This window comes from Grampus griseus, assembly GCF_964374135.1.
Source record: "Grampus griseus genome assembly, chromosome: 10".
NCBI classification, from domain to species: Eukaryota; Metazoa; Chordata; class Mammalia; order Artiodactyla; family Delphinidae; genus Grampus; species Grampus griseus.
Genome location: NC_139004.1, coordinates 11666073 through 11685354, shown reverse-complemented (window position 1 = coordinate 11685354; position 19282 = coordinate 11666073). Strand labels below are relative to the sequence as shown.

The window sequence follows — 19282 nt, the reverse complement described above, 5'->3', positions numbered from 1 at the left end:
AAACAACAACAAAAAAAGCTATTTGCATCTTCTGCAGAAAAGGCTCTCCAGAAAAAAAAATAGAAACACACTGTAAATTGCATTCACTAGACACTTCTATTTTCAGTGGCAGGAAGATAAACATCAAAATGTGGGGAGAAGGGGGAAGGAAACGGGACTGTTATCAGGAACCAGTTGGCTCTCTCAGCTTGGATGATGACGTGCCCCCACCCCAAACACACACACACACACACACACACACACACACACACACACACACACACACACACACACACACACACTTTGACCTGGCCCTGTGCTTCCTAACGCTTGGCTTCTCGATTTATAAGGAGGGTTCAGGCGGAGAGTGGAGTGTGTGCCAATATATTCCTCTGAGGGACTCAAAGTGCCAGCGGAGAGGCTTCCAGCTCACCCTTTACAACTGTAACGCTTTCCAACCGAGTCGACTGGAAAGGCCCTTTTCAAACAGTACTGGTTGTCTGAAGTCAGGTCAAGGACTGCGTGAGACGGGATAAAGCCACTAGGGTAGAGGTTAGGCAATTTGCAGTGCAGATCCCACTAGAAATGAGTAGGCCCCCTGCATGCCAAAATGGAATACTCTGCAATATTTCCACTGGCATGTCACCCGCCCTGATGGTGTCTGAAGAGGATTCATCAACCGTCTAGAGGGTAGGATGCAACTTTCAAAACATGGATTCAATGAGTCCCTTTCACGAACACCCCAATCGTACGGGAAGGAAGGAGAATGTCAGAAATAACAGTTAAATGTTTCCGACGTGGAGACCTTGAGCTGCCTTCACGCATCAGAAGGCAGAGCCGTGAAAACCTGGAAGGAAACCGCCACTTCAGACAGCACTGCAAGCTGGCCTGCGAGTCTCGAGCCCAGATGGCGTCCCCTGTCATCAAGACCAGGTGCCAAGTGTGACCAGGATGCCCACCTACCTGCCAAAGGGAAGTGCAGACCTGGTTAAGGAATAACCCAGAAGACAAGGGCAGGGCAGCCGGGAAGAGGCCCTGTGTGCACAAAGAGCTGACTCGTTACATCCAAGGTGTGAATGAACCAAGAACACCGGCGACAGGTCAGGGAACGGTGCAAAGAGAGGGGACCTGGGTCCCAGGACGTCAGGAACAAGGAGCCCTAGAGCTTTCCCTGGCACATCACAGGGACAGCCTGGCTGACAGGCTGGGCTGACACTGGCCACTCCTCCCCTTGAGAGGCACGGCTACGGTTATGAAATAGCTCACATTTCCTTCACTGTCCCCAAACCTCCTGGAACACGAGACCTGTACTGTTTTACAATCTTTCGGGAAGAAATTATGAGGAAGCCAAATCTGGGGACTCTGCAGGAGGATCCTGAAGGCCATGGAGAAAGCTGGAAGGATAGACGAGATCTGGCAGCAGGGAGATTAACTAACGCATTCTACATGAAGGGATGTGTGGACTGCAGGGCAATTTCCCCAAAGCCTACCCAGTTAATCACTCTTCTGGCTTTAAATATACACGGTAGAAGGCTCAAGTAACAACAGGTTATTTCCAGAAACTAAGATAAAAGGTCCTCTAAATTTGGGGGAATGGGATCTAAGAAATTCAGAAGCAAAGCAAAACTGCACTAGTCCATTGTGGTAAATCTGACAGTAATTGTAAACTCCATAAATATACATATCACAGAACTCAAATCATGAAATGGGCAAGATTTAGAAAACACATGAGGCCTTTCTCCAAGTAGAAGGAGGTGGGTGGCATTATCAGTTACAAGAATGAACACAGATAAATTCCATGCGTGGGCAAGCTACTTCGGGCTGACTGCAGCCCTATCTGGTGAATGCCACAGGGCCTTCCCCTTCCATACAGGTTGAGAATTTAAAATAATTGGAAAGCACTGCCCTAAATTACATTTACAGCATAATATTCAAGCAAATAAGATGAATTAACGTATAACAAATAGGATTCCCTCAACTTCAAATAATCCCATGATTTTTCCAAACTCAAGCCTAGAACCATCCTTCCTAGGCCATCTCAATTGCCAATCCCCTCCCAAGCCCTTAGGGCCTAAGAAACACCTTGTTTGCCCTCTCTTAGGGCTCTTGGCCTTGGATAGCTGCTCCCTGTGCATATGAATCATGTTTCAATCCCCACTGAAGTCAGGGACTTGGGCTAATCCAAGTGGTCTCACAGAAGCAACAACTCAATAAATAAATGTCCAACTTTAATTCTACCCAATTGAGAGGAACAACATCTTCTCTAAGGTCAAACAGCCCTTACAGTTTCCTGACCTACCAGGAAATAGTTATAGTCTCACAAAAAGAAACATGGTACAAAATAACACAGCAATTAACTTAATCTACAATTGAAACAAATAGAACTGTCACCATCTCAAATCCCTACTGGACTGTTACAGACTTAATGCCCACCAGTCAAATTCTTATGTTTAAACCGTAACACCCAGTGTGACTGTATCTGAAGGCAGAGCCTGTAAAGGTGACGAAGGTTAAATGAGGTTGTAAGGGAGGGCCCCTAATCTGATAGGGTTGGTATCCTTTTAAGAAGGGGAAGAGAAACCAATGCGCGCTCTCGCGCTCTCTCTGCCAGGAACCAAGGCCTCACCAAGAACTGAAGTGGCCGGCACCCTGGATCTTGGACCTCCAGACTCCAGACTACGAGAAATAAAGCTCTATAGTTTAAGCCATCCAGGCTGTGATATTTTCTTATGGCAGCACAAGCTGACTTATATATAGACTTACACCACAGCCACAAGAAAATGGAAAGAAATCAGCAATCTCACCACACTGCTGCCTCACGTTTTTGCATCCGCAAGGCCATCAAGCTGATCATGGGGTCCTCACAAGAATCAATCTAACTGAGAACACACTGTATTAGCAGAGAAGGCACATGACTTACAGATGCCAACTGCCCTTGGGGAAAAGCCAAGTCTTGAACCCCAGTTCCAGAATGTCCTGAATTATAACACCAAGGCTGAGTATTCTAAACATGCAGACTAAGAACAGTACCACAAAGGGGGCGGGGCAGGGGTGCCACAAGAGAAAAGTGACATGGAAGAGGATGAGAAGTAACTGTTTAAAAGCCCACTTGGTCTGGACTCGCACAACCGCTCAGACTGAAAACTGTGACGCTGGTTTAGCATGGAGAATCTAGCTCCACGAGTGCCACCACGAGACGGTAAATGTCATCCTTGAGCACGAGTGCTGCCTCGAGATGGTAAATGTCATCCTTGAGCACGAGTGCCACCATGAGACGGTAAATGTCATCCTTGAGCACATCCAACTGTGGGGTCCTATTCAAGCACTGCTTGAGGCCTCCAAGAGCTGCTTACTGGACACACCTGTGCCTCTGTCTCTGAGGCACTTTCAGGTCTCAACAGACACTCTCTGGCATCTGGTACATTCTGGAGAAATATCGTAAATTCACGTAACATCATAAAAGCTCCTAAAAACAGAGACAGCCATGTTGACAAACCACCAAATGAGCACATACTTTAAAGAAGTCAAATGAGCTAGAAGGGGCGGGTGAAAACTTTTCTGGGGCGACGGAAAAGTCCTGTATCAACACTGGAGCTCTGGTCATACGGGTATATGTGCATCTGGCAACTCACGAAATTGCACACCTAAGATAAGTGATTTCACAGAGTGTAACGTCTTCCTCGATTTATTTAAAAAAAAAAAAAGTGGGGCAAGATCTGGCTTCAGGAGTCCTGGGTTCGGATCCTGATTTGACCACTTCTTAGCAACGTAGCTTTGAGCATGCTGCTTTCCATCTGAGGCCCACTAAACAAACCTGCAAAGTTATGATAGTAATCGTATAATTACCACACTGTTATGAGAATTAAAAGCAGTAACTTTTATTTTCTTAAAAGGACAGTTTTATTTTAAACTACCAATCAATGTATCTTGCACATAGGTAGGCTTTCAACAAATGTAGTTCAGAAAGAAAGGATAAAAGGGTGACCCAATTCCAAGAATGTTTATGATAATGAGACTTATATAAAGACATCACAGTTATAAATAAATGTGCGCTTTGGGAACAGGGAAAATAACATGGGCTGTGACCTGGGGTGAGGGGGCGAGAGGGTCAAGGTGTATGCATTTTCAAAATGAAATCTGGAGTGAGCGATGGTACAAACTCCTGAACAGAGAGGAACACATCCACAGTGTAGCAGAGGGGTGCTGGGCACAGGGGCAGGGACACAGCCGGTGTGCAGGTGACCACACACTCCACAGAGCACCCAGGAGCTGTGCATACAGCAGCAGTGAACATGGATGAAGCTTTTCTCTCCTGACACTTAAAATCTACTGTGGGGCGAGAGCTTATAATAAACAAACAGAATAATACAAGGCCAGGCAGTGAGAGAGTCTACGTCAAAAAATATTACAAGGTAAGGAGCTAAAGGGTAACAGGCAAAGGCACACTTTTTAATAAGATGCTCAAGGAAGAGGTCTCTGGTAATGGCACATTTGACCAGGACCCTGAAATGCCAAGAGTGATCAAGTCACACAGGTACCCAAAGCGAGAGAGTTCTAGACAGAAGCATCGGCAAGCACAAAAATTCTGGGGCAAGAGTATACTACCAAATGCATTTGGAACAGCAGGAAGACTAGACTAGGTGAGGGAGAGATGGGCAGATAAGACCAGAGAGATGCTGGGGGACCATATCAGTGTCCAGGGTAAGATGCTTGCCTTTCACGCTAAGAGAGACGGGGGGACATGCGGGACACCGCATGTGCTGACTCACACTACAAAGGACTGTTCTAGCTGCTGCCTAGACAGGTAAAAAGGCAGGAGTTGAGGCAGCTTTAGGAGTCTCAGCCCAAGACAGAGGTGGTGGACTCGTGGCAGTGGCGCAAACTTAGTTTCAGAACATACTGTGAGTTTAGAATAAACAGGTTTTGCAAAATCGGGGCGGGGGTGGGGGTGGGGGGTACCAGATAACTCCCAGGTTTTGATCAAAGCCACCAGAAGTATGGAACTGGCATTTACTGACAATGGAAAGACAGGCAGGGGGGGAGCAGATGGGAGGGAGTGGAGAGACAGAGCTGGCTTGGTAGACCTCAAGTTCAGGAGACCTATCAAGAGAGCAAACTGCGGAAGGCAGGTAGGCAACTGGAGTTCAGGAGAGAATCATCATGTCAAACACCGCCGGATGGGCAAACTAAAGCTACACGGACTGATAACTGGATTCGGCCATCAAGGTCATTATTAGCCTTGGTAAAGGGCCTGACTCTAGGGGCTCAAAAGAGAATGAGCGGGGAGAGGATATTAACATGAATATAAATACTAGAGGGAAACACTGTGTAGACATTTTTTTTCCGAGGAATTCTATAAAGTAAAAGAAATGAACAGCAGGAGGGAGATAGATTATCGGAGGGTTTATTTTATGGGAGAAACTACAATATGTTTTGTTTCCTGATGGGAATGATCTAGTAAAGAAGTAAACAAATGACGAAGAAAAGAGGGATATTTTCCAGAGTGGTGTTCTCATAGAGATGAGAAAAAGGGATTTTGGTGCCCAAAGGGAGGCACTGAGCAGACAGACTCTTAGAGGCGGAAGAGCTTTAAAAAACATCCCAGGGGGGCTTCCCTGGTGGCGCAGTGGTTAGGAATCCGTCTGCCGATGCGGGGGACACGGGTTTGTGCCCCGGTCCGGGAAGATCCCACATGCCGCAGAGCGGCTAGGCCCGTGAGCCACAACTGGTAAGCCTGCGTGTCTGGAGCCTGTGCTCCACAACGGGAGAGGCCGCGACAGTGAGAGGTACGCGCACCGCGATGATAAAAAAAAAAAAAAAAAAAATCCCAGGACACAGCAGGTTTCCATCCCCTCGGCTTCAACATCTCTCAAAGTTGAGCCATTCTAAGAACATGGGGAGGCAGGAAAACACTGTGGAACTGTCTCAAGCTCAGACATCACACGCACTCCCGCCCCAGGTGTCACTACCTGAGTGGTGTGCCCCTCTTACTACAGGGGTCCAAGCCAAGAGGATGGGGCTGTAATCAAAGAGAGAGCACAGAGCTCACAGAACTGCCAGAGGTGGCAGGCTGAGGTAGCTGGATGGGCAGCGGGCCTCAAGCACAAGTGACAGGAAAAGAGGAGCAGAATACATTCACCTCCAGAGGCACCTCCATCCTTAACGCTCCATGAAATCCTCACACGCAGCCATGCCTACTGGGAAGGCTGGTGTCTCGCCATCATTTAAATTGGATTTCTGGTTCCAATCAGCCTTCAGCATGATCCATTCCTTCCAGTTAAGCTCATCAGCAAGGTTCAAAATTCCTCATCTGTAAAATCATGAGCCTGACCTACATACCTCCAAAAGTCCCTTCCAGCTCTAGCAATCCGTAATTCTGTGGCCGAAAGGGCTGCAGGCAGGCTCGCCATTCCCTTGGTGCCAGAGCTGTACAAGCAGGCTGGCCACTGAAACCTGCCATTTGTCCCACTGGACTGTGACGTCAACAATCCCGGCCAATGTCTATTTGCTGGTCCACACCCCTGCCCCACACCACCCCGTCCCAGCCTCAGCCCTCGCTCCAACAGTCCCACAGCTTTCAAGGCCCACAGGAATGCAACTTCTTTACTGAAGCTCTTCCTGGTAGCTCGGCACTGGGCCTTTCACATCACCTGCCTCCCTGCTGGCCTCCTCACATCAAACCAGTCACACACACCTCTGATTTTTAAAGCATTTTGTTCTATTTTATTGTGCTTCATTGATACCCAGTCACACATATTTCTCTCTTGTTACAAAGCACCTCACAGTTATCATGGCTTACACTTATAACTGGAAGCATATTTTCTTTTCTCCCATAAAATAATGCATCACTTAATGACATCTTAGATGAGATGAAATAAGCTGTTCTGACTCCCCCAAAATTAGCAATTTCAGTTCCGTCTTTATTACTCACAATAGCTCCTACATACTAAGAATTCCATCAAGTACTGATCAGATGGGAGCTCTATCTAGAAATTTCCCATCTGCATTACTCAGGGTCATGAAGACTGACGACAGAACACCTACAAGAGAAAGAAATCAAGCCTTCCCAACTCCACCATTATCCAAGAGAGATGCAGCTTCATTTTTAAACAAAGAATAAATGTAGGTTTTTTTCAAGAAGTGTATTTGCCCTCACGGCCTTGCTCTCCCATGGAGTGCCGTCAGGGGACGCAGGTGACAAATGTCTCAAGCGCTGGACTGTTAAGAGAAAACTTAACTCCTGGCCCAGCCTGCAGAGGCCACAAGCACGGACACAGCAGCAGTTCAACCTGGAAAAGCCAATTTCTTCGGCAGGGGGTGGGGGGAGATGGTCTTTCCTGTTGAAGTAGAGACTATCTTGAGAACTGCTGGACATCAGAGCTTCAGGCCAGGAGAAGGCCACCATACAGTCACAGCATTCATTTCAAATATGGCCAAAAATACACTTCCATTCATCAGACAAGGTGCCCAGACTTTGATTTTGACTCGGAAGTCACACTTTAATCTCATCCTATAAACAGTGAATTTGCAGAAGCTGGGCCCGTGTTTCATTCCACAGACATCAGTAATCTCAGAGAGATTTTGAAGAGTCCAACAAAATTCTGCCCTCTTAAAAAAGCAATGGGATGGGGGGGGAGGGGGTGCGGTTTGCACAGGGGGTCCTATATTTGTACTTCTGGCTTTGATCCTTGGCTACAAATGGACAGTTGTTGCCAGCAAGGCCACTGCCCTCTCTCACCACCTCATGGAGGTGAGTGGCAGCCCTCTGCCAGCTGGCTGGTTCCACAACAATATTAAAAACACAAATCTATATCCCCAGGTGAAGAAACAGAAAGAAATAATGAATGTATCTGTGTGGAAGGAGGATGACCAATCAGGAGGAATGAAGTTTTTCGATTTCCTCTATCAATTCAATGACAAGTGCTAATGAAGCCCAGAACCATGGTCACATGAATAAATACTTGTACTGCCCCTCACTTCTGAGGTCTCTTTGCCAACGAAAGATTTCACAAATCTCCTTCAAAAGAAATTGCTATTTGAAAAAAAAAGTATTCCTACAATTTTGTATTTTTGAAATCCTATCTTTATAGGGGGTTCCAAAACTACTTCTATTTATTTAAGTGGTGGCTATTATAAGCAAAGGAGAAAGCTGGGGTTTAAATCCTGGGTCTGCCCCATACTAGTAGTGTAAGCAAATTGCTAATCCGCCCTAGTGCAGTTTCCTATATTTCTAGAAAATGGTTGGTTCTGAAAGTTAAATGAGCAAAATACAGGTGAAGTGCTAGAACAATAACTGGCAAAAAGCAAGAGCTCAGTATAGGTTCCAGCTATCACAACTACTGTAAAATTCTAAGAAAAAAGAGTCCAGCTTCCCTTAAATCTAGTCAAGATGCTTTAGCTGGCCACAGGGTTTGCTGGATCTCAGATGAAATTTATAGGAAGCAAATGAAATTCAAATACAGCTAATAGCTCCCCTCTCTTACTGTGTAATTATGTGTACTCATTATTTGTGTAGCATGTTATTATTTAAATGTCCCTAATTTCAGCCCCAGCAGGCCAAGGGCCCTCAGAGTGGCCGAGGCCTCTGCCTCTGCCAGCCTTTCTGAAGCTTTTGTCAATTTATTACTGCCGGGAAAAGTGGCACCATCTACAGCAGAGAGTAGACAGAAGGCTCACATCCAGCAGAAACCTTAGCATCGCCTCCCCTGAAGCCTGGCTACAGCCAACAAGCTGTGTAACAACGGCTTCAATTCCTACAGACAACCCACTGGGATGTCCCAGACTCAAGATTCGTTACCTCCAGTAGGACAAAAAAAAATTCTTCCCTCGTCACTTCGGAACCACAAACCAAGACTGATGGCAAACATGGATTTTATGACATAAAGTATGAGGTCTCTCTACTATCTTATGTCTGCTTGGCTTATTACGTCTCTACCAGACCTGCACAAGGGGCGTGGCTGAGCCCAGGCACTCAGACAAGCTGCTGTTGTTGGCACCCTGTTAGCAGACGCCAGCCCCCGACCCTCCTCACACAGTAGGCCAGGGCAGGGGGCTGCTTGTTCATCATCCTAGCATGCCTGTGATTTCGCAGAAGTGATGTCAATTCATTTCCCAATTAGATAAAAATTATGTCAAGCCCATTCTACTGTGAACTCAAGATATTATTTTAAAATTGAATTTTCCCAGGAAACTCTGGCAAGACCAATAACCAAGAAACATCTTTGCTTTGAAATATAGGGGGGAAAACAAAACACCTTGTTTTCAATACTACTGTTGCAAAGATAGGACGCCATTTTCCTCCATTCTGGATTCTAAAATAAGTACTGGATTCAAAGTTACTTGAGCCGTAATTCCAATTCTGCTACTGCAGCATAAATAACCATGTGCAATTAGGAAGTTACTACCACAGAGAACACACTCACAGAGCCCACCAACAAGAATGTCATCTTGCCCTCACAGACAGAAACCCCACAGGTCTCAGAGGTACCTCCCTACCCACGATCCTCAAGCCATGAAGCATGAGAAAGGGAGCACAGGGGGCAGAAGCCCCACCAACACCGCCCTAGCCGGGGTGCAGGCACCTACTCTCACGTCTGTCCCGTCCAGTTTCATACCACACCTCCCAGCAAGGGCTCTGTACTGGACAGTTTCAAATTCTACTGTCAGATAACTTTCTGTCACAATTAAAACTAAAACAATGGAATTATTTCAACTTTTGAAAGGGAACCTCGAGGGGGTAGGGGACCAAAAAAAATGAAAAGAGAAATGGAAAGGAAAGGCATGACTGTTAAAACCACTCTTGCCCCACCACTAACCTATCTTCACTTGCCCCACGATGAAGAACCCCAAACAGTGTGCTGTGATGTACAGCGCCAGACAAGGTCACTCTACTGCACAGCATACGAATGATGATCTGTTATAACGCATCCACTCAAACTTGAGTGATAAATGTAGACGCGCACATATGTACACACCTTCAGAGAGAAGGCTGCTTGCAGTTCTCACTACCCATCCCCACCAAGAGCCTTGGAGGCTGCCGGCTACTTCAGCTTTCTCTGGATCACACCCCCCTAGGACAGCACCCTTGAGATTCGGGGACCTACAGAGAGGGACTTATTCCCATGGTAACGCGTCTGGTTTCCATGCTTTCCAGTAGCCCCCGAATAAGAAAGCACACATTGTTTAACATGCTAGCTGCCTTTAAGAAAATTATGCTTAAAACACACACAAGTTCTAAAACGAGGAGATGTATTTACTTAGAACTGCTATCGAAATCCAACATGCGGAATAACAAAAAGGTGGCCTTGGAATACAGCCTGCACAAACACCAACATGAACCAGAAAAGGGCATGCAGACACCAACTTCACAACCAAAAGAGGGGGGAGGAGGGAGGGAGGGAGGGAGGGAGGGAAAGGCAAGTCAGTCTGCATCAGGGTGAAAGGCAAACTACCACGACAAACAACAAAGACCACCTTTTTTATGGAGGTGGTAAAAGAATGATTTAAAGTCTTCAATGATCCCAATAGACATGTACGTGCCAACTTTTCTTAGAATTCCTTCCTCGGGATCGTCAAGCCCCGAGTATGCCAATGAAAACAGGAGCTACATTTGGCCAACTAGCTGGCAGCACTAGTTGCTTCTTGAATGCTTTATCTTAGTTTTTGTTCTTTTACCCAAATTCCACCATTATTCAATCCTGGACACCTGGCTACCTTCTTGTCCTAAAAGCGGATTTTTCCCAGTTGGGTGGGTTTTTTAGTTGTTAAAAGATTCCTAAAGCACGAAGGCATCACCACTCCAGAACAACAGAATGAGAGCACGCCTTGTCACAGCAGTAAAATCTAACCCCGTAGCAGCAGCCACTGCTCTACTATAACCCCAGGATCCAGTGATACTCTCCCCCCGTCACCCTCCCCTCAAAAACTTAAGAGCAGAACAGTATGTTCAATGTGAAGCAACGTCAGCAAGACTGATCACTCAAATGCTCTCTAAAAAGACACACGGCTTAGCATTTACTCCATTACAGGCAGCCAAGAAATGGCGGGGCCCCTAACTGGTAGGAGACCCATGAACAGATAGGGGTCCAAGCTGTGTAACTAACTGTGGCAACAGATTCCTCAAATTATTTTGCTTCTGCACGTGTGAAAGATTCAAAACGGGCCTTTCCCATACACATTGGCTCAGACTTCAGGCAGTTCTTGTTTCAAGTCACACAGTGCTAGAAGAGGGTGACAGAACCTGGGTGAATGGCAGGGCAGACCCCGGTGGTGTTCAGGAAGGCCACGTCAGAACACCCCGCCACGGCCTTGTGGAAAGGGAGCGCCAGAAGGTCCTGTCTGGAAGCACTGGTTCCAACAAGAGGCTCCCAGACAACTCACCTTACAACTAAGCAGGATGGAAAAAAACTGGACGCCCTAAGTCAGCCTGTCGCTCTGCCCCCTGGCAAGATGTCAGGTTCCCCATGTGTGATGACTCTTACCGGAGGATCACAGCCAGACCTCAAAAAGAATAATAGGGGCTTCCCTGGTGGCGCAGTGGTTGGGAGTCCGCCTGCCGATGCAGGGGACGCGGGTTCGTGCCCCGGTCCGGGAAGATCCCACATGCCGCGGAGCGGCTAGGCCCGTGAGCCATGGCCGCTGAGCCTGCGCGTCCGGAGCCTGTGCTCCGCAATGGGAGAGGCCACAACAGTGAGAGGCCCGCGTACAGTAAAAAAAATTAAAAAAAGAATAATAGGATCTCCTCTTCCTTATCTCCTCACTCCAAACAAGTACAAACCAGAACACGGTCAATTCATTCACATTTATCTAAGATTCTAGGAGATTAATGAGAACAAGAGAGGCTGTGGAATACAGCCGCAGCCACAACCCCCGAAATAAAATATAAATAGTAACCAAATGCTAGTTCTGAAATGGTGTTCACTGGATGATTTCATCCGAGTCACACTAACCCTGTTAAAAACAGACACCAGAATAAACTCAGACGGGAGCATGTTTCTCTCCAGGCTTCAAGGACCCACTTGATACCCATCCAGGATGAGGGACGCTTCGGACGCACGGGAACTCTGCCTCCACTGCCCACCTGTGGCTGTGCGGCCACCTGCCAGCTTGATCAACAAGGAAGGAAGCAGGGCCTGAGGAGGCTGTTGAGCCAGAGAGAGAGCGAGAAGGGCAGCAGGCCCACCGGTTCAGGCTACTTCCTATATAAACAGGGCGTAAGCACCGAAGTTGCCCCATTTCAGCGAGATCATCAAAGGCTTCTTCTGCCCTCATACTCGGGTAGAAAGACAGATATTCACAGAAAAACCTGTAAGTCAGGCTCCACACTCAATCCAAGAACGGGCAGAAACCAGATCGCAGCCCTGGTCTTGTCTATAGGGCGCAGACTAAGGCACCTTGCCAATTATATTATGCAACATACAAAGGAGCATCAAAACAAATCTATAAACCCAGCGGGATGTCCAGAATAACTGCCGTTAGGGGCCCAGCCTGCGAAGCACGAGCCGCCCAAAGCACATCCATTTCGGAAACAAGGCCAGGCCCAGAGACATCATCCAAAACAACAAAACAGGCCACTCACCATTCACTGCTTTCAGGCTCCCAGCAATGCCTTCACCATGCTGCCTCTTCTGGGCATTCTTGAACTCCTTCAGAGACAAATAAAGGACTTTACGTACCACCCTTTCTTCTGACCACGGAATCCCATCACTGTCATCCTGGAGAAACAAGGAAGAATGGGGAGAGGGGATTACTTAACGGAAAGCAAGCAAATGTTAATTAAGAGTCAGAATAAACTTTAAAAAAAAAAAACCAACAAATCCCAAACAAGTATTAAGTGACTGAGACCAAGTTCTGGAGCTCAGAACTACCTCCTATAGTGGAGGGAGGGCACTGGCCCTTCCTGGAGAGACCACAAGCAAAGAGCTACCCCTCAGGCTGTAAAGGGACTGGAGGAGAGACACAAGCATCGCACTTCCTTTACAGGCCCCGCACCAAATCCCATCATTCACTGGTAATAGAGAAGTTTTATATTCCTGGCAAAGTTTAGAAAAAAAAGGAGTTATTGCAGTCACAACAGGAGGTGTAATGCATCACTGTACTGGAGTTCTTTAAAGCGAATAATGCCAGAATGTAGGCACCTTACAGACACGAGCTACACCCCTTTGGAAAGTTTACTTACTGTTGGTGTTGTGGTTTGGTGCTACTTTCAAGGAATTTACAGTTCCGTCAGAAGAAATGAAACTGGATCTGTACTGGCCTTTTAAGGTGATGAATCACAAAAACGAGAGAGGGAGAGGGACCACTGCAGAAAAGGGCAATGGATCTTTGTGGACTAGAGAACGGGGTGGCAGGGGAATGGGGGGATGATTTTTGAAAAAGAATACATACAATAGGTCTTGAAGATTCTCATTTAAAAGTGTGGCTCCCTTATGTCAAAATAAAGGTGAGGCGGGGGCACACCAAAGAACCAGAGGGCACTCCAGCAATTCCAGTAGTAAACACAGAACGACAGACTGCAGACCAGCAGGGATTGAGGCAGGACAACAGCCAAGTCTGGGAAGACGGAGATGGTCGATACCGGTGCCCCAAATGAGTTCACTGTTTTAGGGAACCGGCAAGAGAGTTTTTTATTTTAAGGTTTAAAGAGTTGCTTCACACAGCTTGGGATACTCACAGGTTCTCTTCTGTGGATATCTGCCTACTGTTTGCTAATCTAACAAGTTCTTACAGTCACACACCTACTTCAAGACTTAAGCATTTTATGAGTTCAATTTAGAGATGGAAGGATTATGGGCTTCTCAGTTATTTGGGGCCTTAAGAGAATAAGGAAAACATTAATACCCCAGTAAAGCAGGATTTGGGATACTCAGGTTCCTTTTGTTCAAACAGGAGGCCAAATACCCTAGAGTCAGGCTGGTGCTATTACACTCAACATCCAACAGAACTGGGTTTTTTTACTCCCTGCCACTTACCCGGCCAACTAAACCCTCCAGGGGCCGAGATAAGGGAAATAGATTATCCAAGGTCTTCTCCAGCTCACAAATTCCTAAACGCTGCATAAACACACACTACATCTTAGAAATCCAACCACACAGACTCTAAAACCCTAAGTAACTGAGGCGGTGCTCCTGTTAAGCTTCCAGAATTTCTTAGAATGACAGTGATTCTCCATTTCCATAACAAGGGGAAGAGAAGGCCTGGGAGAAAAGAGCTAGGATTTCCACCTAGCCCGGATGTCCTTCACTTCTGCAGACCTGCCAAGCCGAGGCTTCCGTCACCTCCAGAGGCAGAAGGCACATCCTGTGTCCCCAGTCGCTCTCCTAAGACAGACAAGGCATCTACAGACCAGGGTGGTGGTCGAGTCCACACATGAAGGCTGAAGGCAGACTTGGCCTCCACCCTGCAGGAGGAACACAGGTTACTTCTTAACCACCACTGGGTCCGAGTCACCAGAGACCTGCCAATTGCATGGCTGAAAACCAGGAAAACGAAGCGCTCTGACCAGACCCCACCTGAGGAGCCCAAGGAACCAACCTGCATAAGAGGCAAATGATTCAGCTACACAACACGTGGAAAGCACAATGAATCACTCTTGGCAACAAGCAACGCCCCTCAGTGTGAAAATGCCTCTAGCATTTTGGTTTCAACTGAATGATAATGTTAACCTCGGGAAGAGTTCATGCTCGCTGGGCTGAATTCCACCTTTCAGGATCCAGGGAAGTCTGTCGGGCAGAATTCTCTTCACCACCCCCAGGTTCCTACCCTCAGCATTCAGGTCTCCACAACAAGCCAGGCTGTGATTATAAATGATTATTTCCTACATACACAGAGTTTATAAATTGTAAAGCCCCAAAATAGCTTTCAATGTAAAATTCCTGTGACGATTTACTGCTTCCTGTTCAGACTGGTGCCTTCATTTTGGCTCCAGGCCTCCATATGGGAGAATTATACCCCGACAACTAATATCTAATTAAAACATAAACCATGTGAGAGGAAAACTCCTGCAAAGGAAGATGCATTTAAGGTTCACTTAGTTGACACCAGCAGCCCCATGACCCCTATAAAGTACTTTAAATACAGGAGAAGCAAATCCAGGACACAGAGTATGGGGTTTCCAGTTCTAGACATTAAAAATCGAACAAAACAACACACACACACACACACACACACACACACACACACACGAGTTCTTTTATAATCTAGAATGCTGGTCAAGACTTCCCTCAGTGTTGATGCAAGGTGCAAACCTAGCAGGTAAGAAGTCGGCTCTGCTCTGTTTCCAAAAGCTCAGCAGGTAAGAATTCAGAGATTAGAAATCCAACTGCCATTCACAGCTGCAGAGTCACGATGAATCGCTACATTCCGCTTACACCCCTCCCTACTGGGAGGCTAGCAAGGTGGGCCTGCACCCAACCACGAGGCAGCACAGGGCTGTGCAACCTAAGCTGCGAGTCCTGGAAAGCCGGAAAGAAGGTATTTCAGAGGCCTAACGCTTACCCACCCTTATCATAGTTCTGAAGGACCAAGTACCGAGCGCTCTAGAAAACAACCCAGACGTAACTAACTCCCTCACCAGAAGTCAAGCAACTCAGGTGAACCCCCCTCTTCCCCGGCCACCCCCCAGCCCAAGAGCTTCTATGACCTTTAAGTCCAGCCCTCTGTTATATTGCCCCCTTTTCAGCAGCTGTCTTATTGAGAAGTAATGTCTCCATGGAGTCAGGAAATCGTTTCTCCTGCTCAGCACCTGAAACATGCCTGACAGAGTGAGAGCTCAGGATTTCTGAAAACTGTACACTCAGCCTCACACCTCCCATGTACCATTACCCACACTTGGCCTGCCAGTGCCCAACTTCCAGAATGGGTTAAGTGAAGTGCCTGAAATCACTCTAATTCCTGACTGAAACCACAGCTCCTCCCCAAAAACACTCCCCACGGTGACTAATCCAACAGGGCCAGGCGACACCTCACATTCTCAGCAGTAAGCGTGTCAGTGTCCTAACACAGGGGCCACACCACCCCTTCTGCCACCACCTAGAGCTCCCTGCAAAAAACAGCGCCCATCTCCAAGTCCACATGGCCTTACAGGGCCCAAATCCGCGGCCCCTGTTGCAGTCCCTTACCCTCAGCTAAACACCAACCAGTTCATTCACAAAATACCCCTTATGAGTTCTCCCTGTTCTTCTTCCGAGGAACAAAGTAGCCAAGCATTCAGTCCATTCTACTTTACTGGTCAGCTTAATAAAGGCAGACACAGGAGGAGGCATAGCCACTGATATGGAGTCTAGCAGCCTCATTCTGATGCAAATTCAGCTGCCCAGAGTGTGTGTCTATTCTTGTGAACTGCATTATTGATTTAAAAACAGCTCTTGTCATTTGGAGTTTCCATAAGACCTCTAGGTTAACAGACCATCTAAAACTTGAGAAGAACAATCAGGCTCCCGATGACACACCACCTTTCCTCATTCCCCCCATCTCTTACTTGTTTCTCCCCAAGACCAAAAGATGCTTTGCAAACACTGAAATAAACAAAAATAATTGGGTCTGCTGGCTGTAGCGGGGGGGAAAAAAATCTTCACATAGATCTAGATTCACTTGGCTATTGACTGCGAAAAATCACTTTCTTTGGCAAATGGAAGACTGAGTAATAAGACCTTTAAAAGTAAAAGTGACAGGGTTTTCTTTGCATTTGTAAAATGTCTACCATTCTTTGAAATAACTTTGAAAATGGCAACAGGTCAGGAATTAAACTAGAATGTTTATGGTCATACATAATCTTTTCATTAAAAGGAAAAATAACAGCATAACCTCATGCTGCCCCAAGTTTTATAACAGACATGTAAGAAAAAGGGGCACAGAAGGTAAGCACATGAAGACACTACACACCTTGCAGTAAACAGCACCATCTAACAATTCTCCAAAGCCCACAGTCCAGGTTAGAGATATAACAGCCTTGTACATCCTTCCATACCGTTGCAACTCCAAGTGTGCTCCAAAGACCACCAGTGCCTTAACCGCTTGGCATCTTGTTAGAAATGCAGGCTCATTTTAAGATCCTCTGGTGATTCCCATGCATATTAAAGTTTCAGAAGCTCTGCTGTACACACTAGTTCCCCATCCTGCCCATTTCACGTCACTTTCTAACCTCCATCACGATACAGGCAAAGGTAAAGAAAGATGAGGTGAAATTCCAAGATGAATACTTCTAACATCCATCTAATTGTTGCCATTTTTACTGTCAGAATACAGAAGTCTATATTAACATATTCTGAGAACTCTTCCCTTTGACGTCTGTTCACGGAACTAAAACAAGCGACCAAATAGCAAAAAGCGAAATCAACAAAAAAGCTAAGACAAGTAGTGGATAGTTCCTTGAATCATTCTTATGTGACATGATGTCTCAAACCCTCATTCTCTGATTACCCAATTTGGAATGACTTCCCTTTAAAAAGGTGACATCCAGAATTAAACACACATTCCAACATGTGAATAATACTCTAGAACAACAGGACCAACACATGCAATAAGATCATTTCTATTTCCGTGCACAATCCAGAAGCTGGGATACATTTTAGTAGCCACATTACACAGCAGGACCTCATTAAGCTTGCAGTTAACTGTTCCCTCCAAGGTGATTTTATTGGGGGGCGGGGGGGATCCTTTTTTGGCCCCCCCACTACAAAGCAACAAAACCCAAAGGAAGGCTCCAATCCAACAAAAATCACAGCTCCCAGTTGTAGAATTGTTTTTCTGTGATGCTCTCCTGACCTCTAAGGTAAAAAACAAAAACAAAAACAAAAACCAACACAACAGGCCACAGAGGGTCATGTGTGAATGAGACCATAAACCAAGTTGTCCTCCTTACCCAGGTTTACTGGACAGGACAGAAAAGAAGGTACGGGATTTGCTGGGTGCAGGTTGCTGTGTCTTCCCCACACACACCGTCATGGAGAAGGGCTGGGTTTGTGGACATGGGCGTGGCATGCATGACTGTTTTCAATGTGCTTGAGTGCCCAGCCCAACCTCCACTGACGGCATAAATTCAAATCAACGTTAGTTTAAATAAAGCCCAAAAAGGATCTTAATATAAATAAATTTGCTGACCATTCAAACTGCCCCTCCATGGCCCACACTTCAAAACACTGGGTTATTGATTTAACATGCTCTAACTACACCAAGAGTTCTTCTAATTGACTGCGTCAAAACTGATCAGGTCAGTGATACAGTAAAGCCATGCCCTCCATTCAGCCACAGGCCTGGGCCAAGCCTTCCCGGGCTTCTGCTCTCCAGTGATGGCCAGCTTTTCACCAAGCTGGGCTTCCAATCCTCTTCTGAGCGCCCAGATGCTTTAGTGCAAGGAAACAGGGACGTCCAGGTCAGTCAAGCTTACAAAACAGGTGCCAGGTAGAGGACAATACCCCTGCAGTCATAAGGGAAGTGTATAAAAAGCGATAATGATTGCAGTCATCCCTTGTTATCCATGGGGGATTGGCTCCAGGACCCCGCACAGATACCAAAGTCCCAGGAGGCTCAAGTCTGTTATATAAAATGGTTATTTTATACAATAACCATTATATAGGTTATTATATAAAGGTAGGTTTGCATATAACCTACCTACATCCACATCCTTCCTACTGTACACTTTAAATCAGCTCTAGATTACTTGTAATACCTAACACAATGTAAATGCTATTTACATTTTTACTGGTGGGGCAAGTATTTACATATTTGCTGGTGGAGCAAAGTCAAGTTTTGCTTTTTGTATCTTTCTGGAAGATTTTTCCTGAATGTTTCCAATCTGCCATTGGTTGAATCCAGGAATGCAGAACCCACGGTTGTGGAGTGCCAACTGTATGACAATGGCAAACGTCTCCTGGGTGCTCGCTGTATACCAGACGTTGGGCTCAGCACTTGCTTGCACAGTTAACGCTCGTGATTCTCTGCTCGGCCTCCCCTTCGGACAAGGGCCACACCATGCTTTCTCCCTTTAGTTTAAAAGGGATGGGAAAGGACAGAATCACGAAACTCGTGGTTATCATTCAGAGATGAGTTTCAGGGTCTTGCCCAAAGGCGCCGTGGCTGGAGAGAAGCAGGAGCACCTCAGGAACCCGCTATGAGTCCGCCGGTCCACTACGGGGCAGGTGCCAGATCAGGAAGCGAAATTCTAAACTCAGAAATTTGTTATTAAAGAGAAAACATCAAAAGGGCAACTCACATTGGCTGCTAAATGAAAGCACCATTAAAATTACTAATTTCAAGGGGCGAATATAAATGTTATATGAAAAACAAACAACTCATGCATCAGCTA

General features: G+C 46.4%; 1 protein-coding gene across 4 annotated transcripts in view; it reads right to left on the bottom strand.

Annotated features, from left to right (window-relative positions):
- JARID2 (jumonji and AT-rich interaction domain containing 2) overlaps window positions 1–19282 on the bottom strand; it is a 241439-nt gene that overhangs the window by 113858 nt on the left and 108299 nt on the right. For all 4 annotated transcript variants that reach the window (XR_014297358.1, XM_082664387.1, XM_082664384.1 and 1 more), the window contains exon 2: window positions 12557–12692. Coding sequence is in view for 3 of the 4 variants with exons in the window: in XM_082664387.1 (XP_082520513.1) it covers window positions 12557–12692 (136 nt within the window). In the remaining variant the exon portion in view is untranslated. The remainder of the gene's footprint in view (window positions 1–12556; window positions 12693–19282) is intronic.